Source organism: Botryllus schlosseri, chromosome 7, assembly GCF_051294905.1.
Source record: "Botryllus schlosseri isolate E-star chromosome 7, Bs_hap1, whole genome shotgun sequence".
NCBI classification, from domain to species: Eukaryota; Metazoa; Chordata; class Ascidiacea; order Stolidobranchia; family Styelidae; genus Botryllus; species Botryllus schlosseri.
In genome coordinates, this window is record NC_137242.1 from 13,180,647 (window position 1) to 13,206,058 (window position 25,412).

The following is a 25,412-nucleotide window of genomic DNA, read 5'->3' on the forward strand; positions in this document are numbered from 1 at the left end:
CTTTGTTTGAAACGGGTGTTACAAATTAGATCAATCAGCGGTACTTAAATTGCTTGCCAATTGCGATGACAACCAGGAGTCGTCTTATGTCGACTACTTCATTATAAAATCTTAGTCTCCGAAATATGATGTGGTGTGTCTGAAAAATCTATCGGACTTATCATGTTACTATAAATCTCCACCTTGAAATTGATGTCTGAGATGTGGGATTTAGCTCAACAATCAACATACACCATGTAGGCTACTGCAGGTGCAGTTAAATTATTCATCATGGCCCAGGGTAATCTTCTCGTCAACCAACCTAATTGTCCAATGTATAATTGTTGGGAAACCACAATGTCAGTGCTGTGGCATCATTACTAACAAATATGAATTTGTCAATCTCCCATCTTAATAGGGGTCCCCCTATGGAATCTCGGTTCATTTTTTGAAATAAATCCTGCGTGATGAGAGCTTTTCTGCATAGAATAATTAAGTAATTGAACAGAAAATTCTGCGTGACGTTGCCACCACTTCCACTCTGCCAAGGTCACTGATAAAATCTACTCTTCATATCACTCTAGAAGTATAGCGCATAAGGGTGCAACACAATTTTTAGTATGGATATAGATGTCGAAGACACCACATGCAGAACAGCAAAGACTCAAAAGTTTGACACCATCATCGGCCATATTGAAGACATAATTATTGGAGACCGATTCCAACTGGCGCAGGAGTCATTTATGCGAAAGTATTATCACGAATTTGACGATTCCGAAGAAAACAAGCTGGTTTACACGGATATCTTTCGTGAGTACACCACAACCATGGAAAGGTGCCTTAACGAGGAGTTGACTAAGCGGGTGTCAAACTTTTCGATGGCAACATTCATATCCAAGCTCCAGACTCATAAAGATGAGATGGTTGGGGACATCTTTGAAATGCTCCTTAGCTTCACAGACTTCATCTCCTTCAAAGAGATGGTTCTCGACTACAAAGCCGAAAAAGAAGGCCGTAATATCGACCTGAACAATGGCTTTGTTGTACGATCACTCCCCACTGTTGGTTCTGATCCCAACGCAAGCAACGATCAGACCGAGGGCGTTAAAATGTCTACAGGATGAATTCCACCAAGACTTGGATTACAGGATAATTCAATGCGTATATCAACACGGTGCTTGAATTCGCTGTAGCTATCGACGCCCTCGTGACTGTTAACACGCGATATTGTACGCATTTGTTCGTTGCACGTATATTTTCTTCGAAATGCACGCCGTAGACATTTTTCAGCACTAAATATTATTTACGTTCCATATATTTTTGCAAAAAAAAAGTATTGGTACTGTTGATATTCGTTAGAAAGGTAAATATTGTTGTTGGAGAGTTAGTCGTCTTCTCAGCAACCCAAGTGCAAATCGGTGAGATAAAGTACCCAACTATGCGACATGCAGCTTACTCATAATCTAATTTCAAATGCCAATTAAGTGATATTTATTTGACTGTTATTTTCTATACCAGAGAAATAATGGATGCAGACCATCAAGTGATATCGTTACTTTGGCCATTCAGTACCCTGAAAATATGTTCATTTCTAAGCAGCAGCATCAATATTTCAAGTGATTTTAAGAGTTGGTCTGGCAGTAAGGAATCTGAGACTTGTCATCCTAATCTACTAATAAGCATGCCAGACAACTTTTATATTCTACTGCTAAGTAGAATTTAACATTTCAACTCGAGAAGCTCTGTTAGCTGGTTGTTGAGAAAACTGTGGTCACATGGAAACTTCCTACTTTGGAAATTGCACAATCCGCCAGTGATTTGTGGAACAATAACAGCATGTAAGACGATTCAAACAATGGTCACGAAACGATAAGTTAGAAATTCATGTTGGGTAAAGTAGAAAAATACATCATGGCTATATTTTATCATCATCACCGTTGTTAGGGGAAATTATCTTGTAGGAATTCCTTCAGGCCATCATGCCACACTTCAGGTTGGTCCAAGTAGCACGCGTGACCCGCGTCATCCATTTTCATCACCTTGTGGTCTGGTATGTTGCTCAGGTTATCGAGCGAAGTCTGTGCAAGACCCGAGATGTCCCTGTCACCTGCAATCGAAGTATACAGTGAGTGCCAAAAACACAATCAATCCGACATGGTCAGACAGGGCCCGAAAATTGGCGGCAGCTATTCAACAGCAGTGCAATTGTTTAATATATACATAAAAGCCATAAGAAAATTTCAGAACAAATCATTGCTTTTTCCGAATCATTTGCGAGCGCAATGAACACATGCATGTGGAAAAACTGCATGAGACTACCCAGATACAGAGTCATGCAGAAACAAATATAATCTGCTGATTATTATCACAAAACTAGTCGAAAATATAAAATTGCAAGCTGTGGGTGTGGGGGCATTCTTGGTGGATACCGTAGTTTATAAGGCATAAACTCTAGCTCACCGTATACAATGAGTGTAGGAACTTTAATTGCTGGGTAATGCTCCTTGTATTTTTCTGTGGAAACTGGTGCGACAGGGATATATGCTCCAATGTCACTGCTCCGCTCTGTAAAAAATTGGTTCTTTATTACTATGTGTTGGTGTATCATTTTCAAGTAGATAGATTTGGGTTGGGGCTTCTAGTTGTATAGGCCACAGTAATATAGCAAAATGATTTGTTATTATTAGAAAATACATGCATAGTTCTTGATACCTGTTAGGTATGGTAATGAGTAGCCACCACTCATTGACGGACTTATGATTGCAGGCTTGGTAATGGATAGTTCTTGACAAATTTCCTTCAATAAATTGGCTTCACTGCCTTTCAAACTAACATCCCTTGATTCTCCATAACCTGCCCAAAAAATTAAGGAGACACTTTAGTGTATGCATTGAGCACATACGATTGCGTAAATGACGCATGGAAAAGGTACCTGGCAAATCTATGGCAATCGCTCTGAAGTCCCAAGCAGAAAGCCTGTCCAGCGTTCCGAGGTTCAGCCACGTTTCTGACGAAAATCGCATCCCGTGTAAAAGTATAACGTCAGCTTTGGCCGTATCATTCTTTGGACACGATTCCCTGTAAAATATTTTCCCGCTACTCGTCTTAACATAATCTGACACCATCGTCGAGCAGATGTGCAGTTTCTCCGCGTTCGATGCAACAATACAAGAAACGCAACACAGCAGCAGCAATACGAATCGTGCAAACAGGTTTGCAAATCGCGTCGGCGATTCGTGAAGCATGACGAAAGGGTCGAGTCACTACTTACTAGGTTAGTTATCTATAGTCAGTCACTCACTACTCACTAGCACACAATGAAGATTGCACTCTGCAGCTCTAGGGCTCTTATATAGATTATAGGAATCCCGCCAACATACAATGCATGTAAGAAACCTATATTGTCAATTAATAGTGTCTGCTAAACTAAACAGGCTACCCTACCGGCGTCTAATTAGCGACGGTTTATTTTGCTATTACGTTTAGAGGTAACCGATACAATCTATACCCCAGTAAAGGCTAACTACTATTGTTTTCGCGACAACCTACTCTACTTAACGTTTCCTTCGCGTCTGCGATTAGCGTGATAGATGGTTAGTCACAGAATTTATAAGTTACTGTTGAATCCGTCTTGTCTAAACTCCCAAGATATTGAAATAATTGAGACGGAACTGCATGATCAGTAATAAAACTGACGACTATCACAGATTCAGTCTTCATTGGAATCTCCCTCCTCGAAGCCCCATATGCTACGCCAATTTACTTCAGTTACGATAGCCAACAGCATAAAGCCTGTGTTGGTATGACTCGGGTCGCATTTTTGGATGACCCGACCGGCAGATGTGTAGTAGCAACAATTTTTCAGATTTCTACCGGAGGGGCACCTGGTGATCATTGATGAAAATCAAGTACATTTAGTAGTAAATCGCAGGAAGCAATCTTCATAACCGACGATTGATGACCCATATATTCAGTTACCTTGATGAAGAAGCTATTTCGCCTGACCATTATAATCTCACTCAGAAGACTGACATCAGCTGCTTACTGCTAGACAAATCAGTTTAGTCAAGACTATTAAGCAGAAGTAGGTAGTTTAAAAACAGCCACTTGAGTAAATAGACAAAGCACACTTGGACACACTCAAAAGTATGATTATAGTGACTTGTTACTGAACACCTCTGCCCAGCACCGCACAAGGCAAGACAGTTTGGAATTTGCATTTATTACCAGCCTGGAAGCGGCCAAAGCCAGTCTAAAGTACATCAAACAAACAGAAAGCGTCGCGTCATTGCTAATGCGAAAACAAAACCATAAAAGCACGACCCGTCAAGCAGGATCCCGTGTCCCTAGCAGTATCGACCGAAGGCGCCGCAATACGGTAACAAAAATAGAATATAAAATCACGTAGACAGGCTTGACGGGCACCGCGCTGCCCGCATATACTGTATATGGGAGCTTTCGGAGTCAAATGCAGCAAGACAGCTCGTCCCGACATGGTCCTCTTTGCTCCTTTGCATGAGAATCGGAGATTGTCAAAGTATCAACATGATATCATCAATTAACAACAGCTGATGCTCTACTCGTGCGTGTCGACTTGCGTCTTTGATTCTCCTTCTTCTGTAATGAACGAGAATACACGTTGGCTCGCGTTAGACCTAAAAATCGAATATGCTGTACGAAGTATATACGGACCGCTCTCTTTTTTCGCTTGCGCCAGCAGTCTGGCGTCGTTGTCGACTTTGCAAAACACGACTTTGAAACTATTGTAAACCTTCTCTGCTTTCTCCATGACTTTCGGGCTGGCCTTGTATCGTCGAATCTGTCAACGTATGTCGTTAACGAGGGACGGAACTGACGCAAAGGAAAGATGCAAAGTAGCCAGTGTTGCTACTCGCGTAGAGGTAGCAATTGCCTAGACATGTCAGAACTACTATAGAAAATGGAAAGTTCAAGAAGTACTCAAGTATTTTTTAAAAAATATGGATTTGGTCGATGGTTTGCTCACTTTTAGCGGTTAAACGCAAGTGGCTAATTTCAAAATTGCAGGGTGCATCCTAGCAACTTCAAAATTAACAATGCAGCTACAAACAGGCGCAGTATTCGGTAAGTTAACTCCTCTACGGTGGTGCAGGGGCTATTTTCCCAGTTGGTATGATTCCACTTGTGAAGGTGATGCAAACGTCCCACAAAACTATTTTATAAAATGCAAAGTCTAAAATGTGAGGTTTGCCTAAAAAAACTACCGATTACTTTGAAAATATAGCCACTAAAGTAGTGCAAGTAGGTAAAACTAAACCGAAAAAGTAGAAATACTCTGTTAATGAGGACCTCTGGTTTCAAATACGCAAATCATTCAGCACAGACCTAGTCCGGGGTGGCCAACCTGCGGCCGTTGAAGGAAATTTGTGTGGCCGTCAACACGTATTTCAATTAATAAGTGTTGGCGGCCGTCGACATGCAATTTGAATTCACGAATCGACTCCTGAATTTTTGAGAGATTCAAATTTATCTTGAAATTTTCTTCGTGCTGCACACGGTTCAGCGTGAATACATTTTCGATTTTATTATAGTAGCACCCTTTGCAAACTGAGCCCCACAGTACAGATGCGAACAGCAGAGGAAAACGATGCGCCCCATACAGAAATACGAACTCGGAATCGTGTGCTCCTCACTATACCGACAATCCTGATGGGAGCCCCAGACAAAAGCATGCAACAAAGTGGCTAATAACAATTGGCCCAACGAAGATGCATCATCATTTACAGCTGGCTCAAAATTTTCAAAAACACCCTCTACATCAACTCAACCGGTGAATCTGATCGCATGGGCTAAGAAAGGATAAATGTAGTAATAAATATGTTAAACAACTAATATTAATGACTAAATTCATTAGTGAATCTGAAAAATTTTGCTTGCTATGCGCGGCCATAGCAGATCCCATAGCACAATCACTCACAATTTCGGTGCCTATAACAAGCCGATATCATTGAATAGATCAGTCCGAAGTTCATTACGACTATCCCCGGTATGCGGCCGTAGGCTACATGAGTAGTAGAAATTCGGCCGTGAATAGCAAAAAGGTTGGCCAGTCCTGCCCTAGTCGTTCTCAAAAAAGCCAAAACAAATATTTAACATTTGTCATAACAACTTTCTTGACTTTCATGTGGAAATTTACCGACCTACTTCTACCGAGTGCATAAACATGGACTACCCCTGCCGGTAGCCCATAAAGCGCAATCGGGTACCTTTTTCACAGTAGAGACGAGAGTGGAGCATTGCTGAAGTAGGGCGGCTGTCATCGGATACTGATCGATCTGCTCCAAGATATTCAACGCCTTCGGAACGTCCTAAAACGGAGACATCGGACCGTAAATCGACTGTCGCGTTCAGTCGAGCGTATATTATTTTACTGGATTCTCCATGGTCAGGGCGGCTTTGAGGTGAGTCTCGTACGACAGCAGCTGCGATTCCGGTGTTGCTGAAATACAAAACGCGTAATTAGGAAGCGCACTGGCTGTTTTTTTCTCCATTACACAGGGTGGATGGCGGTGCCGATTCGCACTGTCATTTCGAATCATTTTGAAATCCCAAGTCGAGTCGCGAGTCAGGTCCTGCAAATTTTCAACGCGAACCGAGCCAAGTCACAAGTGCATTAAAATAACGTGGGAAATTAATTCAACATTAGCGGCGCACTATGACTGAAATGCCGCGTGAAGGCTACAAACTTTGAGGCAGCACAAACGTAGAGGAAAACTAAGGTTCTGGCATAATGTCAGACAAATCTGCTACCAAATTTTATCAAAATCGCTCACAAAGGACCAGCTATAGTTCTCACACGCCGGAGCGAATACATTTAAGCAGGGTTGCAATGATTTTACAACGCCAGTAGTTTCTAATAACAGAAGTGTTGCTCACGGACGGCGTGATGCTCCTGTCTCCTTTTGTCGCTTTTGCTCACGTTATCGGTTTTCTCGTGCTTTTTATGCTTCGCCTCGTCCTGTGAGCAAAGCAATCAAGCGTGAGTACAGCTATAGAAATTAAACACGGAACGGCAACGACCGATTTTGCAGCTTTGTTCTGCTTCGCTGAGGCTGGAGTGGAGAATCGTTTTGCGCAAGCGACTGCAGGATTTCTGGCAATCCAAATGTTATCTTCCAGAGCGCAGAAATTACTGAATCTGGTCTTAATCGAAAGCTATTGTCGCACTGATTCCAAAAATAGGAGTAAAAATATGGTCACGCTCCAGTCTTTGACGAAAAACCACCCTCAACATCTGAAATGTGCATTGTTCAGAACAATCGGGTAATCGCGACACAATGGCCATAACAATGACCCGTTGCTACTCTCCGATTGTTCGAACAATGCCGATATTTCAGACTTCGAGGACGGATTCTAGGTGGATCAGTGCCTGATCATATTTAAATTTATATTTTCGGAATCGGTGCAACAGTAGCTTTCGATCGCGCTCGCGCTTTTGGATTGCCTGAAATCCTGAAGTCGCTTACGCAAAACAATTCTTCACTCCAGCCTCAGCGAAGCAGAACGAAGCTGCAAAATCGGTCGTTGCAGTTCCATGTTTAATTTCTATAGTATTACGCAAAGTAATATGTGAATCGATAAGAGATGATCGTGCATATTGATAATAGGGCAATGGAAAACCGACAACAGACACTTTCTACCGAGAATGTAGGAAAGTCTCTTTCGTTGCACTGCAACAAATTCTAATCATTTCTACCATAATGCGTGATATGACTGCTGGAATTCTTCATAGGTCCGGATTTCGTTGAACTAAAGTTCTTTCATGTAAAAATTTGTCAGTTTTCAGGCCAAACTGCTTCGTAAGGACAGACAGTTCCAACCAGAAATGAAGATAGGTAGTACAGGTGAATACCCCTAATTTACATACATGAGGTCAAAATTTTGTCAAAATTAATTCTTTTAAGGTAAAAAAATGTCAACATTTTTTTAGGTCAAAATCTTCTCTAAAATCGCCCTACTCATAATGCCATAATGTGTGATACTCAAATACTCAACTACAAGGCAAACTCTCAGGCACTCGATTTTTCCCAGCCCTTGTTTTTACAAGGATAGGCAGTAGGCACGTATAAAGGAGCTCACCGCGTCGTCCGTCTTATTGCGGGCTTTACCCGGTTTGTTCTCCTTCTCGTGCTCGGCTTTCGGAGGCGGGTGAGGCTTGATTTTGACCTTGACGAAACGCAAACACTCGCTAAACCAGGGGTGTCTAACTCGAATTGGGTTGGATTGGATTCAAACTTTTTGACCAGTCAAATGACGAAAAATTGTTGCCTCCAAATTTATACCTTTGTTTTTCACTGGAATGCGATACTACGGGGATCATATGGGCTCAGTTCTAGCAACCCCTATCTTCGCACACAATGGAATTGCAAAAGATACGATAATTGGCCGATTAAATACAGCAATTAACCGCTAAAAACAGCATTCGGGGTTTTTCGTTAGAGTCAGGAGTTATACTGCAGTGCGAATATTTTAATTATATTATTACTGTCGTAGGCCTATTTTGGAATTTAATTCTTCGATCACTCTATGCACATAGATCTTTCATTACAACCGGGTTCCACATTCCTAAATAGCGGGAATATCTAGTGAAGTGGACACATCATCGGTAGGTCGTGGGTTCGATCCCCGGCCGGGTCAGACTAGAGACCTGATTAGTAAAACTGGTATCCATGACTTCCCTGCTTGGCGCTCATGCATTACTGGGATAGCATGGAGGGGTGCTGCATGACTTAGATAGCCGTAAAGGCTATATCTGCACTTCCTTGTCCAGCAGCATATGCACATCATGCACTCATGGTATGCATATGCGCAGATCGTGTGTATGTGTATCATGAGTCGGTGTATATGCCGCAAAAAAAATCATCAAGGACAAAAATAAACTACGTCCTTTCCTTTCCTATGAACTTGAAATTTTCAAGGTAAATTGTAAACAAAACTGGTTTATGTCCGAAGTCAATATATCCAAACACGGACATAAGAATATTTGGTTTTTCAGCGACGATATTCTCTGTGTAACGTATAAAGGTTTCGCATTGGCGTTTTCGACTGTGAATAGGTATTTTTGACACATTTTCCAGAGAACTATGAACTGATCTGAGTGTGCACAGCTCTTTTGCTATTTCCGTTTCAATGTCACCGGCTTGCGCCCGGAGAGTGAAAACTCCACACAGCCGCCGAATATTTAAAACGTGGCCGACGAACATGTTTGACATTTCCTGTCATGGATTACGGTGAAGGATATATTAGTAATCATTTATGATATTTTTTAGATGTGCCTGATAATACAAGTATTTCTGAATCTATTCAGAACTGCTTCACGGACCACATGACAAATTCTAAATCCGAGCCCAATCTCCCCAGCTGTCTCACTTTGGTTTCTTTCCGTGCGTCGGGCGAGGAGGCGCGCTTCTTGCGTTTTTTCTCCTTCTTGTGCTTCTTTTTTTCGCGCGATTTCGATTTCCCCTCTTTCTTTCGCTTTTTCTTGACTGCAGGCGGTGACGTGTCTGATTCGTCAGAGTCCTGAAAAGTGCGAGAAAACGCAGTCTGACTCGGTTCAAGTAGAAAATTGATCGGGGGGGGTAGTCCGGAATCAGGGCCCGTGAGTTCTCGATCACTTGGGATTCGTAGGAGCATTTTTTCAATTTGTCCAATTCTGTTCGGGCGAGGGAAGATTTGGACAACTAGACACTAATCAAATTTACAATAAATTACGCGGGCAATTCATTTTATTTATAATATACCTAAGTTAGTTAACTCGAAAATAATCGCATGGCCCCGGGTTGGCTATCCCTGAATTCGAGTGAAATGCCGGTGATCTAATTCTAATCAAATTTGTGAAATGTTTCTATGCTGTAATTCTAGTTCTAGCCTAATTTCCGGTTTTCACGAAATGTCACAGAACTCTATCGTACGAAACAAACAAACCTAGGTGTAAAGACCAGAGGTGGTCAAAGTAGTCACCGTCGCTACTCAGGTAGAAGTAGAAGTAACGCCGGAATTTCTACTCAAGTAGAAGTAGGAGTGGTGGTTCACAAGTAAGTAAGTAGGTATTCTACGCTTATATTTGCCTACGAAACTGAAAACTGTCAAGTAGAAGTGGTCTAAAATCATAACTACTTGAAAAGTAGTGTGAGTCGGCAAAATCTACTTCAAGTACTTCGTAAAAGTAGAAGTACTTCGTTACTGACCACCTCTGGTAAAGACATATGCCATTCCCGTGCTTATGAGAATGAGAATTCACATAAACCGAGTTTAATTTTTGCTGTATATCTATTGCGAAATCATGATTCTGATCTAATTTGCAAAATACTGTGGCCATAATTTAAAATCTACTTTGAAAAATCTGGAAATTTTCTAATCCAACTCTGTCCTGGGTCGTGTCCCGGCCGTACAACGCACCTCTGGTTTTTGCAGCCGAGACTCGCCGTCGTTCTGCATCTTGGCCGCCTCCTTCTCGATCTCCTTCATTTTTCTCTCCTCTTCCTGCCGACGCTGCCGCTGTCTCTCCTCTTGCCGTTTTCTCTTCTCCTCGTCTTTCTTCTTCCACGCCGACACCGCGTCGTCGCTGATAATTACAACGGTGAGGGGAATTCGTGCATTTATGGCCCGCGAGACGTAAACGCAAATAATTAAGGACATTAGACATCCCGAGGCAAGATTGTAATGACTCGAGTCAAACTCTTTTATTTTCTTAAAAATGGAAAATGACTCGACTCAAGTCAATTTGTGTATTGAACTGACTTGTACTAGAGTCTTTGCGGATGACTGGACACATCCTATTTGACTTTTCTAAGTGTCGTGGCGGTGAATCGAGTCAAAACTATAAAAACCAAATTGACTGGACATCATCACTTCATTGGCCATTACAGCTGTCCTACACTGCTTGCTATGAGCATCCCAAATTGTTCCTCGCGCTACAGAATGAGGATTATGATACGGATGTATTTTTCAAATCAGTTAGAAGTTCTAAATTCTTCGGATATCGGCAGAAAATAACGCGTTTATTGGCAAAATTCTTTTGTATCATCGACATCAGTATCGGTCCAAAATTCTGATATCGGTCAGGCTCTAGTTCACATGCATTCGAAGATGAATTCGTGTATAGAGTGCGACAAATTCAATATGTCAGATTTGAAGATCTTAGTCGGATTTGGCCGTATTTCAAAGCTAGATTTAGATTGGAACGACAAAATATTGATCGCTTTGGCTTTTCATGTGGAACTCAAACTAATTTCGGCCCTCAACCAATTTGCACATTAAAAATTTCAGTTGGATTTGAAATCAAGAACAGGGATCGGACTTCGAAAATATCAAATCTGACGGTTTCGAATACGCGTATCCCGGCAGTGGACTCGAAGTTGCAAACAGCACGTTGCCAACTTGCATCTGCTACAAACCTTTCGTTATCGGAACTGGACAGGCTGCTGGCGCTGGAGACGTCCTCGCGAATTTTCTTTGAACTTTTCTTTGCTGGTTTTGATTTCGTCTTTCTCTTTGCGTCCGACTTGCTCGGAGCTGTAAAGCACACAGTAGACTTGAAACGCCGATCGCAAGCGTACTGCAGCACCGCTCCTAGTACTGATAGGTTTCGCGTTAGTGGAAAAGATATTTCTTAGAAGTCGTAATCAGTCAACAGGCAACAGCATTTTCACGAAGTATTATTGAGAAAATACCAAACTACCGTATATTCAATGTGACGTTGACCTGGCATTATTTTCATTGCGGTCGTGTGAAAGGTATATATTAGAGCAGGGTTGGCCAACCTGTGGCCGTAGAAAGAAATTTGCGCGGCCGTCGACACGTAATTCAATTAGTATTTGACGTCGACATGCAAATTGAATCCCGACATTTCAAGAGATTTTCATTAATCTTGAAATTTACTTTGTGCAACGCCCAATTCAATGCCAAGTCATTTTTATATTCTAATATAGTAGCGCCCGTTGCAATCTGAGCCCCACAGTACCGATGCGAACAGCAGCCCCATAGAGACACAACAACTGTGAATCGTCTGCTCCTCGCGAAATATAATTATGTTTCTGGAGCGTCTGGGCAATTCTAATATATTTCCACTATACCGCCAATCCTGATGGACGGTCAAGAAATAATCAGCATGGAACAAAGTAATTGATAACAATTGACACACCAAAAGATGCATCATCATTTATAACTTGCATAAATTTTCGTACACACCCCCTCCATCAACTCTACCAGTGAATCTGATCACATGGGCTGAGAATAGATAAATATTTGATAGTAATATATGAAACTACTAATATAATAACAAATTAGACTTTCAATAACCTTTCACATTAAGTGGCCACTCGCGATTTGGGTACGTGTATAAGATGATATGAATAAATAGATTAGTCCCGAGTTCATCGGAAATGGACATGGCCAGTTTAATATGTCCTGGAATGCGGCCAAAGGCCACATGATCAATTGAAATGCGGCCGTGAATAGCAGAAAGGTTGGCCACCCCTGTATTAGAGCTTTCCACATCATCTATACTCTTATGAAGCCGTAATGTGACACACTCGAATACATGACTCTAAGCCTGCCACTCGAATAGAAATCGAATCGCTCTCGGGTACTTGTCATCCTCCCAGTCCTACAAACTACTTAATATCACTTCCATGTCGGCTACTACAGAAAAACCAACCCATATTTTTCAACCAGGCTTCAGCCAGTAAAGTAGGCTACACAGCTACCCTCATGGATAGAACATAAATATACCTTTCATTTTTTTGGCGGGAGGCGCTTTGACCGTGCTGTCGGCGTCGCTGTCTGAATCTGAAATGCGCAAGCGAACTCAGCGTCAATCCGACATGCCAACTTACTGAACCCATTCCAATCCATACCGCTTCCTTTGGAAGAGTGCGCGCTTTTCCTGTTTCGTTTTCTAGCTTGCTCGGCGCGATTCGCTTCGAAATCCTAACGCAGTAAGTTCACGGAATTAGAAGCTACAACGACACCCGGTCACAATCCTTTCCGGGACGCGGCCGATCAATAACAAAACTACATGGTGCGTGTTTATGCCATCGGCAATCATTTTAACCCCTCTACGTAACTTCCTGTAGTTGATGGTGCCGGCCGCTTACCGGAAATTTCAATGCAGTAACACATTAGCGATGCCGGATGACTTTGGCTAGAAACCAACATTCGTGGCTATTGTACTAACGCAAGTGTCGAACAAGATCTCAATGTAGAAGTCTCTAAGACTGTAACTTTGACTGCAAATTTTATGATTAACGGAATTTTAACATACTTTCAAGTCTTTTTATATTGCCAAGTAGGGTAAGAAAACTCATCAGTGTTTTGAAACCCACAAACTTTGCAAGTATTTGAGGCCAAAGTGACCTTCTCAACTTGTGTTATTGACAAATTGGCCCGCTCTTTGTCGCAACATAGAAAAAATGATGTTCGACTTTGGCATGAGAAAAATTATGAATTTCATGTGACTCGTAGATGCAACCCATCCGCCCATAAACATAGAGGGCAGAAATCAAATATATATCATAAAATTAATTAGCATTGAATTGTAAAATTGGCCTCAACAAATTTTCTATCAGCGATTGATTGGTCAGTCAGATACAATACAACAATACAATCGATAAGTGCACAAGATTTCAGGTGACCAGGCGATATCGTAAATCAAGATTTTCTACCAAAATTTGATCAGAGAATAGTACTACGCTACATATCATGCTGCATGGCCCAGCGCTGTGAAATGAAGCATGTGAGAGCCAGTTCTTACCTAGCAAACCATTCTGACCAGCTGCTGTTTGTCAAGCAGAGAAAAATACATGATTTCAACATAAGTATACCAAATCTGAATGGGGATTGTCGGCGCCATAGTAACTGCAAAGACATTTCTACCACGGCACCAATTGACATTCCAAAGAACGCATCCTACCTCATCTCCACTGCTGTCAGGGTCGGGGCTACTTTCCTCGTCAAAATCTTCTTCATCCGAGCCTCGCACAGCATCGGCCTGCAGCAAAACATTCCCAGATGAGTACAGCAACACATATTTCTAATATTATCTTCTGCATGGCTCTACAAATGTAAACATGATAAATGGTCGACTTTGTAGCTTAGTATTAATCAGAAGTGGAGTAAATCTGAGTGGTTTGCGTCTACACTACTTCAGTTATATTTATTTAGTTTTGAAGTCACAATGCACCATAGCCCTTCATACACATTGCGAATTTCTTTTCTTTTTCCTCCAGTGAATATCGGCGTCTTTTCACACATTCACAAATCCTTCTCAGTGTAATCCCTTGCTGTGATGATCGCAGTAGCCTCAGAATTGGATGTGTATCATGTGTCAGTCATTCAATGCTATCTTATGACTCTTTGCAGACTCTTCAGCAACATTGTGATGACTAGAGTCACGATTTTCTGTTGACTCGACTTGACTCGAGACATTTTCTCAAAATGCGGAAATGACTCGACTCGAGTCAACCTGTATAGTGACCCGATTTGGACTCGAGTCACTGCGCAGGACTTGGACCAAGTCATCGACTCGAGACTCAGACCGACATTTTATGGTGATTTCGAAGAATAGTAAAGTAACCACACTATGGTATTTCGTCTATTGGCACTAGTAATTGAAAATACGAGCAGAAACTGTTCAAATATAGGAAAATTAGTATATTAGCCTATAAATCTGAACAATTCCATAGCACCAAACAGTGTTATAAAAAGTGGGTTTAACAAAACCATTACTCGAAACTGAGCAGCCAACGCAACGACTTGGACTCTAGTCAAAATACCACGACTTGGAATTGACCCTCTGCTCGCTGACTTAGACTCGGTGGTGAATTGAAAATGACTCGACTTGACTTGAGTCAAAACGATGAAAGTGAGATTGACTTGCGACTCCGAGCCTTGTACCTTGGTTACAACCATGCTCTTCAGAAATTGCAGTCTTGACTTGAGTACTTGTCAAATGTTTTTTTTTAAAGTTTTCGCCTGACGTGCAAGTTTTTGTGTATACCAGTAGAGTGACAATGACAACTCCAGCATTTTATGCATGAAAACACGAGCATCAGTCCACAAATTTAGTGCGGGTGCATTCAGTGCAGGTACTGAAGAGATTTATTCTAGGCTAGACTCCAGACCACAGAACGGGAATCTAAATATGGTAAGCGTGTCAACTAAAAACACAATGTAGCCTGATTATATTACTATAAAGTAATAAAAGCTTTTCTCACCATAAGACAACTGTAACAAGACTATTTTGAGAATACCAGTAAGATATCCATAATTGGGTTTAGTGAAATAATAAAAATGGATTTCATCTCACTTTCTTATGCTTTTTTTCAACTTTTGTTTCGTCCTCTGATACTTCCTCCGCGCTATCGACTTCTGGTCCAGCTTCCTGAAAGAAATAGTGAACAAAATTTAGCCGTACATCAAAAATATATGCCAGTAGTCATATGAGCCAAGCTGTGTGATTAGGCATCGTAAATTCTGACAATTAGATTGAAAAGCATGGGAAATTCTTGTGGTGGTTTCCAGCCCACAACAATATATGGCATAAGAACTAATTATTGCATAGGGAAATATACTCATGTATATACAAATGTGATGGCATGCTGCACGTCAATTTAGCGAAACATTGCAATTTTTGCATGACAACGCAAATTTTACAGCATGAAAGTGTAAGAGTGGAATCCAGCTACCATGATGGGAATTTTCCTCACGCAACAAAACCCATACACAGAAGACACCTACTGCAGGTTTGGTGGGCTCAAGTGGTGAATTTTCAATTCATAGCCTACCACGCTGCCAGCCAACCACGTCTCATCATAACTCAGGCTGAGCAAAATCGAGTGCCCGAGTAATTGCATTGATTACGCTTTGAGTCAAGTAGAGTATCATTCATCATGACGTCACAACAATGTGAATGATGTACCTTTTAAGCGACCACAAAGAATATATATAATTCCAGTTCTGCATCAGACTTAAGATATTTTCGACCATTCCTATTTCACAGCATTTAGAGACAGTGCCATGGATTGATGGCGACTTTGCAGATAGGCCCATGTTATTTTCACTAATGTGCATAGCTTTGTACATATATATATACATGTTCCCTGTGTAGTGATATGACCGGTATAATTTCGGTTCTTGCAAAATCATCACACGCCAATTAACTCGATTCATTAGGATTACTACTCAATTCCGGTTTGAGTACACGAATTGTAACCAGCCTTAATGATAACTAACATAACAATATAAATCAAATGTTAATGACAGAGAACGGAATATCGTGACTTTATAGCTAATAGGAATACGAGCCAAAATCAATTCATTGCATTTGCGGCTGTCCGCCCACAACTTTTCTAGCCATAGCTTTTGAGTTGGGCTATAGTTGAGAACCTGCATAAAGTCATGACTATACGTATATAACCAACGACTGCCGAACGAGCAGACGCGAACGAAACGATGAAGCTCTCGGCGACGGCCGACGCCGGTCGGGGCACGGCTTTCTGTGCTAGTGTTCGTCGTGACCCGGGCCGTGGCGCCGACCCCGGAAGTGGCCGACCGGTCCGCGGGGCGGAACGTGTTCGCGCGCTGACCGGCGCGCAAGTTCCGGATCCGCGCGAGACGGCTGCGTAAACGACCGGTTTTCGACGGCGGGGCGGCTCGATCGAGCTGTGCAAAATTAACACCTCTACTTCCTAAAGCCGCGTTTCGCGGAGCTAGCAAGACCCGCAGCCCCATCTGACCCGCGCTCGTCTGAGGGGCAGTTCAGACCTGTCAGGCGACGACCGCAGCCCGGTTCTGCCACGTCGCCAACCAGTACTACAACGCGGCAAAAGCCCATTGATGATCGGCCCTCGCTCGCCACGGGGGAGAGCGATAGCCTGAGCGTCGAGCGCCGCGCTGGAAATCGGGACTCTAAATTGAAAGAGCGATAAGCTTTTAGAAACGACGGGTCATAAGTAGACGACAATGTGTATTGGGCTTCGAGTCGTGTCGAGTGTTCGATTATCAATGAGAACGGCGTGGAAAGTTGAAATGTATACAAATTATACATGTAGAGTGGCCACAGCGAATAAAATGTCAGTTTCGCATCGGATTAAATGTAATTGCGACAGGACAGGTATATTTTTCGAGCGTACCCGTTTAATTGCGCATTTTTGATGATAATTCTGGGATGATCCACCGATCAAGGATAATCCCGGAATTATCAAATATTTATCAAAGAAAAATTGAAATCACTCCACTTCTACGGCTTGGAATTCAAAATGCTTGGAATTCAAAATTTTCATGCTGTACTAAATCCGCGAATATTGGTTAGAATGAATTCGAATCTGGTGTACGTCGTTTTATCGATTTAATCACGTAACCAGCAAGATTCAGAAATAAAGGTTATTTTTCAACAGTCCTATTGCGCATCCATTGTCACTGTTGCCGCGGCTCGACCACGACTTCACAGATATCTCATATACAATGACGCACCCCGCTTCGTATGCCGCAACGCGTTGGGAAATTACTTCGAAACTATAAATTAACTCTTAGCGACATCATCATTGGTTTATTAGCAATTTTATCAGTTCAATACACCACAAAAAATGCGATACAATGAATAGACAGGAAGATGTCGAAGCGACTTGGATTTGTCAATGGAATCGGACACCCACCTTGGCCTAGGCGTAGTAAAGAGGAGGCATGCACACTGAATGAAAGTAAAGAATACAGTATAGAAAAAGAAAGCGACAAGAAATAGGGCGGCATGTCATGGGAAGCGAGATCGATAGGTCAGTCGTGGTCCGGTAATCTTGAGGATGGACTGTATTTATTTAGTAGTAATTGCTTGTATTTCGACTTGAATGTGGACATGCTCGTCGACTGTCGGATGGCCGGCGGGATACTATTCCACACATCAGGTCCGGCATATTTGATGGAGCGATGATCTTTTCGGTCGATCATATGATATTTGGACGACGTGGACGCGCGTGTGCTGTACTTGTGCGCGCTTTTGATTCAGAGGTAAAGAAGTCATTGAAATATTCGGGGCAACGACCGCAGTGGAACTGATACATAAACTTGGCGATTTCTAGTTTCCGCATATCTTCTATGTTTAGGACGCCGAATCTCTTCAGCAGCGACTTATTGGATGGGCAGCCAGGCCCCTTTGGGGCCCTAGCTATGATTCGGAGCACTTTATGCTGTAGTTTCTGCAGTGGCTTGAGTGCAGTTTTACTGGCAGCCCCCCAACAGAGGATGCCATAATGTAACTTCGACAGGATCGTCTAATTTCAGTACGCTAAGAAATCATGTATCACTACACGATTAGAATCTTTAAATTGTTACTCTGTTCATTTTTGAGTGCCCGTGCCATTGTGTTCGCCCGGCCCCAAACTACGAGCCCGCTCGCGGACGGCGGGAACCGCGGGATTATGCGAGAGACCTCCAGCGGATGACGCGAGCGTGCGAATTCGAATTGCCGCGTATCGTCTCCCGCTCTCGAGGGCGTCGTGGCCTAATGGGTATAAGCACTGTGCTTGCCTCGCCGCCACGCCGCGCCGGGGCTCGAATCCCTCCCACCAAAGGCGAAAATGAAGAGCGAAAAAGTATACGGTATGGTTACGCCCAAAGAATGTAGAAGGGCAAGAAGTGCGAGGTCATTGTTGCGTCATGCCACTGTTACGTTGCGGCATCCATTTTGGTCTCAAAAGACCACAAAAACAGCCTGAACCTATGTGTGAGGCTGTAGTTTTCGTTCATATTGGCAGTGATATTTATGGGATTACGCCCGCAACTGGTATATTGGACATAGAAACCAAGGTGAATTTATGTATTTTCGTTGTCTGCTGGTCGTTTTTATTTCAGATCACCCCGGACTACCACAGCAAAATGCATTTCTGGGCTGCATCAACGAATTGTAGGCCTACATATGGCGATATATTTAGAATCTCAACCTAAAGGCTTCTTGTGAGAATTGTATCCTGTTGAAGCAGGAGATGGAGCTAGTAAGATTCAATATGGCCAATAGAAACTTGCCGCATACATACTGTAACAGCATAGACCACCCAATACGATATAAAGTCACCCATCTTACAATTTGCAGCTACAAGGCCGGTGTCAGGAGAAAGATGAAGAAATTGCGCGTTATTATTATGATTAAAAGTTTATAGAGTCGCCGCCCTTATCACCTGTTTAGGTCTTGTGTGCCACGGAATACAGTGCAAAGAAATTCAGGGAGAAAGACGAAGAAATTGCGCTGTTGAAATCGCTGGTAATGCGAAATCATTGTGAAATTAATTGTAGCATTTTGACGATACAAATACACAATGAAAACCAAACAAGATACCCAAATGTGATTAATAGCGGAATTGCACAATTTATGATCGTTTTGGAACTTGGATGTAAGCTCGGATAACAAGGAACAGATGGAGAAGGATAGGAAGGTTTTTTCAACAAGGATCAGATTCAGGCTTTGAAAAGAGAAGGGCAGGCCTCTGGATGCAGATGGGCCGGTGATACATTTATGTCAGCACTGAAAATCAGGTTTTCATTTGGAAAGCATGGGTAGTTTTTGAGCTCCAACAGTGCTTCTATATCGAATGTAAACATTCGATGGTGTAGATATCTGAGTAAATCCTCTGATACCACGAACATTTTTATTAATTTTTTAATATGTTCTCGGCAAAGAATCACAAACAAAATATGCGACGGAATCCGACCCGAATACGCAGAAATACAACAAAAACAACCGCCGATACCCCTGTCCGCCCGCGACAAACGCGACTACACGCGCCCCAATACGGACCGGGACGGGGCTCGTTCACTTGAGGACCAATTCTACTACATCCTTATGGAGAAAATTGATTTTTGGTCCGAAAGTGAACGAGCCCCGTAGGTTCGTCAATTAGATTAGCGGACCTGGACGCCTCTGCATTACCTTTTTCCTAGAATTCATGATCATTTCCTATAGAGAAAGGTTCAAGCGGGTATTTATGTTAAAAACAATTTGTTTTTCTCGTATAATATCAGTTTCAATATGTATATTTCCATCACAGTCCCGTGAATTCAATAAATTCATTTGCGCATATAGAAACTGGATTTTTGACGGTCCGGAGTTCGTGGACGGGTTTTAGCTTCGAGCTATACACTACAAAAAAAATTAGACAAGTTTGGTCTCAATGTCTCAAATCGATTTTTTAGCAGAAAAAGTCTTAAAGACAAATTAGTCTTACCAAGTACTTTCTGTCTTAAAAGTAAGACCGGAATCGATCGAAAATAGTTGGGGTGCTTTGGGGGCATCCTTTGCAATGTTAGGGTCTGAGCGAAGGGGAAGCATGAGAGACCAGAATTTGCAGTGATGGGATGATACTGTACTAAGGAGTTTACAAGATATTCACTAGATATAGTTATCAAGGTACATGCCACTTACTACTCACATGTACTATTCAGATCAATATATATATGGTTGTCTGAGTCGAAAATAGCATTTATGGTGAGTGGGTGGTAAAATGAGACCAAATCATCCTCATTTCTTAAATTTGAGACCAAATTTGTCTAATTTTGAGACCAATTTGTCTAATTTTTTTTTGTAGTGTAGAAACTCCACAATATAAAACCAGAAACTCTAACAATTGATATTACTAAGATATAATATTCAAGTTGCAAACCAGATGCCATAGGGAAGCTAATTTTTGTATGCATTATAGAGTTATTGTGTTTCACAACACACCTCTTCCGTAGACATTCCCACTCCTCGAAACTTCACCGTTGGGTTATTTTCTATTTCCCAAAGGCCTTCATTAAATCCAACTCGACTCCGAGGCTGACCGTATTTTGCCTTATTTTCTTCATATGGAAATATTTCTTTCGAAGAGAGAAATGCACTGAAACATTTGTGAAATAATGCGGATTTATGGCAATTTACTAAATGACCATATCTGCAGAAAAATATACATACGTTTCATGAGTGCCGAAGAAGAATATCGGATACTTTTTAGCTGGAGGCTTCACTGCACCCTCTGATACTTCGTCGATCTATGTAAAGATTGCGTAGTTAGAGTTAAAATGATGAAAATCTAGAAATTATATAGACTACTACACTACAAAAAAAATTAGACAAGTTTGGTCTCAATGTCTCAAATCGATTTTTTAGCAGAAAAAGTCTTAAAGACAAATTAGTCTTACCAAGTACTTTCTGTCTTAAAAGTAAGACCGGAATCGATCGAAAATAGTTGGGGTGCTTTGGGGGCATCCTTTGCAATGTTAGGGTCTGAGCGAAGGGGAAGCATGAGAGACCAGAATTTGCAGTGATGGGATGATACTGTACTAAGGAGTTTACAAGATATTCACTAGATATAGTTATCAAGGTACATGCCACTTACTACTCACATGTACTATTCAGATCAATATATATATGGTTGTCTGAGTCGAAAATAGCATTTATGGTGAGTGGGTGGTAAAATGAGACCAAATCATCCTCATTTCTTAAATTTGAGACCAAATTTGTCTAATTTTGAGACCAATTTGTCTAATTTTTTTTTGTAGTGTAATACCGTTACCATTCCAAAGAATCAAAATAGAAATAAAGATGAACTTACTCGTGCTGGCCAATGCGGATATCCTTTTATCTTCGCAAATATCAAGTCACCGGGATGATACTCTCTAAGCTTGGGCATGATATATTATATTTCACCATATACGAATATCCCCAATAAACAATAAGCGGAACATGCACTGACAGCAGCCGCCAGAATGAAACTTTTCTCGACTCGGCGCGTCAATTTTGAACACTGGATGTCGCAAATGTGATAGTAAATCTATAGATAACTAACCCGTAGGTTGGTTATCTATAATCCATCATAGCCTTCATAGCCTTTACAAAGGCCGTGCAGAAGTTCTAGATATCCCTGAGACCGTGTCGATTTTATCATCATATTAAAGAATTACCATGTACATATTACATAATTATTTTCCAATCAACACTCGATTTTTATCTTCTGACTGACTTTCTTTTGACAAGCCTTCCTAGTCCTTCGCTTCCATGTATTTGTCCTTCATCGGGAATTTTCTGGGCTTTCTGTAAAGTCGCCGTAATAAAACGACGCATTATGAGGATGTCTGACGTATGACGATGTCTGTATGTGATTTGAGAACCATAGTCAAGTTGAATAATTCCTATAATGCCGAATTAAATGATGCCCTCATTTCTGCACCTTGCATAGGTAGTATCAGTTTATTAATATTTTTATCATTTCAAAACACCACAAAACTGCGATACGAGATACGAAGATGCAGAGACAACTTGGAGTAGTCTTTGAAATCAGATACCCACCTTGGCCATGGCGAAGTAAAGAAAAGGCATGCACTGATGCACAGTTGCACTATAGAAATTAGTTTCTATAGTTGCACAATGCACACTGAATGAAAAGTGAAACAGAGAATATAAAGGCTACTTACCTACCTAGGCCCGCATCCAAATCGGACGCGCGTATTGCATTGGACATTGCGTATATTGAGCGGATGAAAATAATGTTATAATAATTCCTTGTTGGTTACTTGTATCAGAGCCTCTGCAGATTCAATGCGGCTTACATATTATGTTTTTATTTTGTCCAATAGGTGATCAGAGCCGTTGCGCATCATTAGTCGCGATTCTACGTTTCTGTTTGTGGCGTTGCAATGCGATGGGTCTGGCTGCTGCAAATATTCGTCACTGCGCGAAATAAATAAGAAACGGATTGTTTAATTGCGATCTGCGCTGATCAGGGAAAGTTTTCTAGTTTATAATCTGCCTTCTTCGATCGGACTATTGTGCACCGTGAAGATAAATTCAGAGCGGGGAATGTGCTTGTTGCTTGTTGAACATGACTTTCGCCATTGATTCCCTGGTAATGCTCACTACGCAGGTGCTGTTTTTTGGATTCGGGTGGATCTTTTTCCTCTGGCAACTATTCAAAGATTACGAATGTCACCATCGAACTGTGCAACTAATTTTTGCCTCTACATTTGCATTGTCGTGCACAATGTTTGAGCTGATTATTTTTGAGATATTAGGTGTTTTAGATCATAGTTCCCGGTATTTTCATTGGAAACTGAATCTGTATGTTATGCTTTTTGTTGTGGTGTTTGTCCTACCGTTTTGTATTGGTTACTTTGTCATTAGCAACATGGCCATGCTTGCTAAGTATAAAATCCCCGCCTCCTGTTGCATTTGGTTGATATTCATGTATTTTTTCTGGAAGATTGGTGACCCGTTTCCCATTTTGAGTGCACAACACGGCATATTGTCAATAGAGCAAGTTATCAGTCGTGTTGGAGTGATTGGCGTAACTGTTATGGCATTGTTGTCTGGCTTTGGTGCTGTCAATTGCCCGTACACCTATTCTTCGTACTTCTTGCGTCAAGTCACAAGCAGTGATATTCAGATGATTGAGAGGAAACTGATGCAAACGAACGAAATGGTTATCAGCAAGAAGAAAAGAATCGCAATAGCACAACATCACACTAATTTCAGATCGATGGAGTATGATAACTCACAGAAAAATCCAGGATTGTGGGCTCGTATACGCAATGCTGCCTCTCCCGTATCAAGCCCCGTTAATGAAAATGTCTCTCTCTTGAAACAAGAAGTAATCGCTCATGAAGAATTGAGCAGACAATTGTTTCTAGAGCTTGTTGATTTACACGCCACGCAAGCGAGAATTCGTTACTCCAAAACTCTGAAAGGAATGTATTTCAATTTCCTTGGATATTTTTTCTCAATGTACTGTCTTTGGAAGATTTTCATGTGCATTATCAACATCATTTTCAACCGGGTCGGTAAGAAGGACCCGATTACTAAAGGCTTTGAAATATTAGTCCACTATTTAGGGATTAATGTAGACGTCTCATTCTGGAGTCAACATGTTTCATTTATACTTGTTGGCATTATGATAGTAACTTCCATACGTGGGCTACTTATTACACTCACTAAATTCTTTTACGCAATATCAAGCAGCAAATCATCCAATATTATAGTCATGGGGCTGGCTCAAATAATGGGTATGTACTTCGTTTCTTCTGTGCTGTTAATGAGGATGAACATGCCTGCTTCATATAGGGAAATTATAACTCAAGTTCTGGGTGAACTGCAATTTCAATTTTATCATCGGTGGTTTGATGTAATTTTCCTCATAAGTGCGCTCAGCAGTATTGGATTTTTATATCTTGCACACAAGCAAGCGCCAGAGAAACACATGGTGCAAGATATCCAACTGTCTTCTGCGTTTAGTGATTGATATCATTATTGATGCAGCTCAATAAAATTCTACAAAAAATTGTTTTGTGTGTCAAGAACATCTCTTGGTAGCCATTTTATAGGAAATAAATATTTCAAATCGTGTGAGGCAGTAGGTTGAATTGAATAGTAGGTTTGCCAAATGCCTGAGTGCAGTGCGTTGGGACCGCTATACCAGTGGCCAATTGGGCTTTATGATTGTAGGAGAAGCTACGTTACGATTACCAAACGTGCGGCGGATTTGTCCTTCTTCTTTCCAGAAATCGAAAATGTTCTTTAGAGCTCTGACAGCTAGGCGATTGTACGTACAAGGACAACAAAAACACGCCATAAATGACGCGAAATCTGGATTACGACGGCAAGGTTGACTAGTCAACAGCAACGCGATTGAGAAAAATCATTGTCAAATTTAATGCTTCCACACTGAATGTGACATTTTTTCCTTTGAATTACATATTATCTAAACCAGAGGTCTCAAACTCAAATGTGCTCGCGGGCCAAGTTTCCAGTTTTTGACGACACCGCGGGCCGCAGCGTCAATTAAGGGTATTCCGACCGCGGCGTCAATAAGCGTATTCCACGTCTTTCCAAGTAGGCCTTAGTTGACAGGATGAAATTATCCTATTGAAAGTGAGCCGATACAGCAGACTGACATTCAACACACATCATTAAATGTTATTTGCTCTTGTCTCAATTTAGGCCTGGCATGAAAAACATCACATTTATAACGATTTGAATAGAAGTGTTGTTGTACTTGATATATATTAATTATAAGATATAGATGCCATGTGAGCGGAAAAATATATAATGTTATCGTAAACGCTATCACGTTATAATTTTGCAGCTACTATGAATATTGTGAATTCGACAGATGGATAATAGAGATTGATCTGATATCACAGCATTTGGGGTTCAGCAGTGTAGCCCAATCCAGGATTCGGGTGTAGGCTACTCCTCTAAGTGGGATATTAAGCTCATGACCAATTACCTTGCTTCGAATATTAGAGCAGAAAAATAACAATACAAAAATATTAATGAATATGTCATAGTTATAGAAATGTCGGAATGCCGAACAACCCATTGTTACATCGCTGTAGCGTGCCACTACGGCACTCAGTACATTTAAGTGGCCTTAATA

The 25,412-nt window shown here is 41.4% G+C and overlaps 4 protein-coding genes across 4 annotated transcripts in view; 2 read left to right on the forward strand and 2 right to left on the reverse strand.

The window, feature by feature from the left end:
- The window catches only part of LOC145443271 (ADP-ribosylation factor-like protein 2-binding protein), a 59,735-nt gene extending 58,409 nt beyond the window's left edge, over positions 1–1,326 (forward strand). Inside the window, exon 2 of the mRNA XM_080321265.1 lies at positions 564–1,326. Within this exon, the coding sequence (XP_080177391.1) occupies positions 600–1,103 (504 nt within the window). The 5' untranslated portion in view covers positions 564–599 and the 3' untranslated portion in view covers positions 1,104–1,326. The remainder of the gene's footprint in view (positions 1–563) is intronic.
- Positions 1,207–3,600, reverse strand: LOC145443269 (putative protein-lysine deacylase ABHD14B). The gene is made up of 4 exons (XM_080321262.1): positions 2,912–3,600; positions 2,692–2,832; positions 2,440–2,544; positions 1,207–2,086 (listed from the first exon to the last, which is right to left on the reverse strand). The coding sequence occupies exons 1-4, from the start codon at positions 3,222–3,224 to the stop codon at positions 1,920–1,922; spliced, it is 726 nt and encodes a 241-aa protein (XP_080177388.1). The 5' UTR covers positions 3,225–3,600; the 3' UTR covers positions 1,207–1,919.
- Positions 3,601–4,185: 585 nt separating this feature from the next.
- On the reverse strand, positions 4,186–21,762 carry LOC145443265 (uncharacterized). The gene is made up of 16 exons (XM_080321259.1): positions 21,597–21,762; positions 20,957–21,033; positions 20,729–20,882; positions 15,326–15,400; positions 13,931–14,008; positions 12,876–12,948; positions 12,751–12,807; positions 11,415–11,532; positions 10,417–10,582; positions 9,388–9,537; positions 8,098–8,184; positions 6,895–6,976; positions 6,390–6,457; positions 6,225–6,326; positions 4,672–4,798; positions 4,186–4,596 (listed from the first exon to the last, which is right to left on the reverse strand). The coding sequence occupies exons 1-16, from the start codon at positions 21,672–21,674 to the stop codon at positions 4,556–4,558; spliced, it is 1,533 nt and encodes a 510-aa protein (XP_080177385.1). The 5' UTR covers positions 21,675–21,762; the 3' UTR covers positions 4,186–4,555.
- An 858-nt stretch (positions 21,763–22,620) lies between these two features.
- On the forward strand, positions 22,621–24,331 carry LOC145443267 (Golgi pH regulator-like). The gene has a single exon (XM_080321260.1). It carries the CDS (start codon positions 22,863–22,865, stop codon positions 24,273–24,275), a length of 1,413 nt encoding a protein of 470 aa, XP_080177386.1. The 5' UTR covers positions 22,621–22,862; the 3' UTR covers positions 24,276–24,331.
- Positions 24,332–25,412: the final 1,081 nt, after the last annotated feature.

What these genes read in the sequence shown, in the direction of transcription:
- LOC145443269 (XM_080321262.1), bottom strand. Translation starts at nt 3,224, where the DNA reads ATGCTTCACGAATCGCCGACGCGATTTGCAAACCTGTTTGCACGATTC. An exon ending in GATTGCCATAGATTTGCCAG is followed by an intron (nt 2,833 to 2,911) that starts GTACCTTTTCCA and finishes TTTTTTGGGCAG; the next exon opens with GTTATGGAGAATCAAGGGAT. An exon ending in TCCTACACTCATTGTATACG is followed by an intron (nt 2,087 to 2,439) that starts GTGAGCTAGAGT and finishes CTTCGATTGCAG; the next exon opens with GTGACAGGGACATCTCGGGT.
- LOC145443265 (XM_080321259.1), bottom strand. Translation starts at nt 21,674, where the DNA reads ATGCCCAAGCTTAGAGAGTATCATCCCGGTGACTTGATATTTGCGAAG. An exon ending in TCCAGTTCCGATAACGAAAG is followed by an intron (nt 10,583 to 11,414) that starts GTTTGTAGCAGA and finishes TGTAATTATCAG; the next exon opens with CGACGACGCGGTGTCGGCGT. An exon ending in TCGTCTCTACTGTGAAAAAG is followed by an intron (nt 4,799 to 6,224) that starts GTACCCGATTGC and finishes ATACGTTGACAG; the next exon opens with ATTCGACGATACAAGGCCAG.
- LOC145443267 (XM_080321260.1), top strand. Translation starts at nt 22,863, where the DNA reads ATGACTTTCGCCATTGATTCCCTGGTAATGCTCACTACGCAGGTGCTG.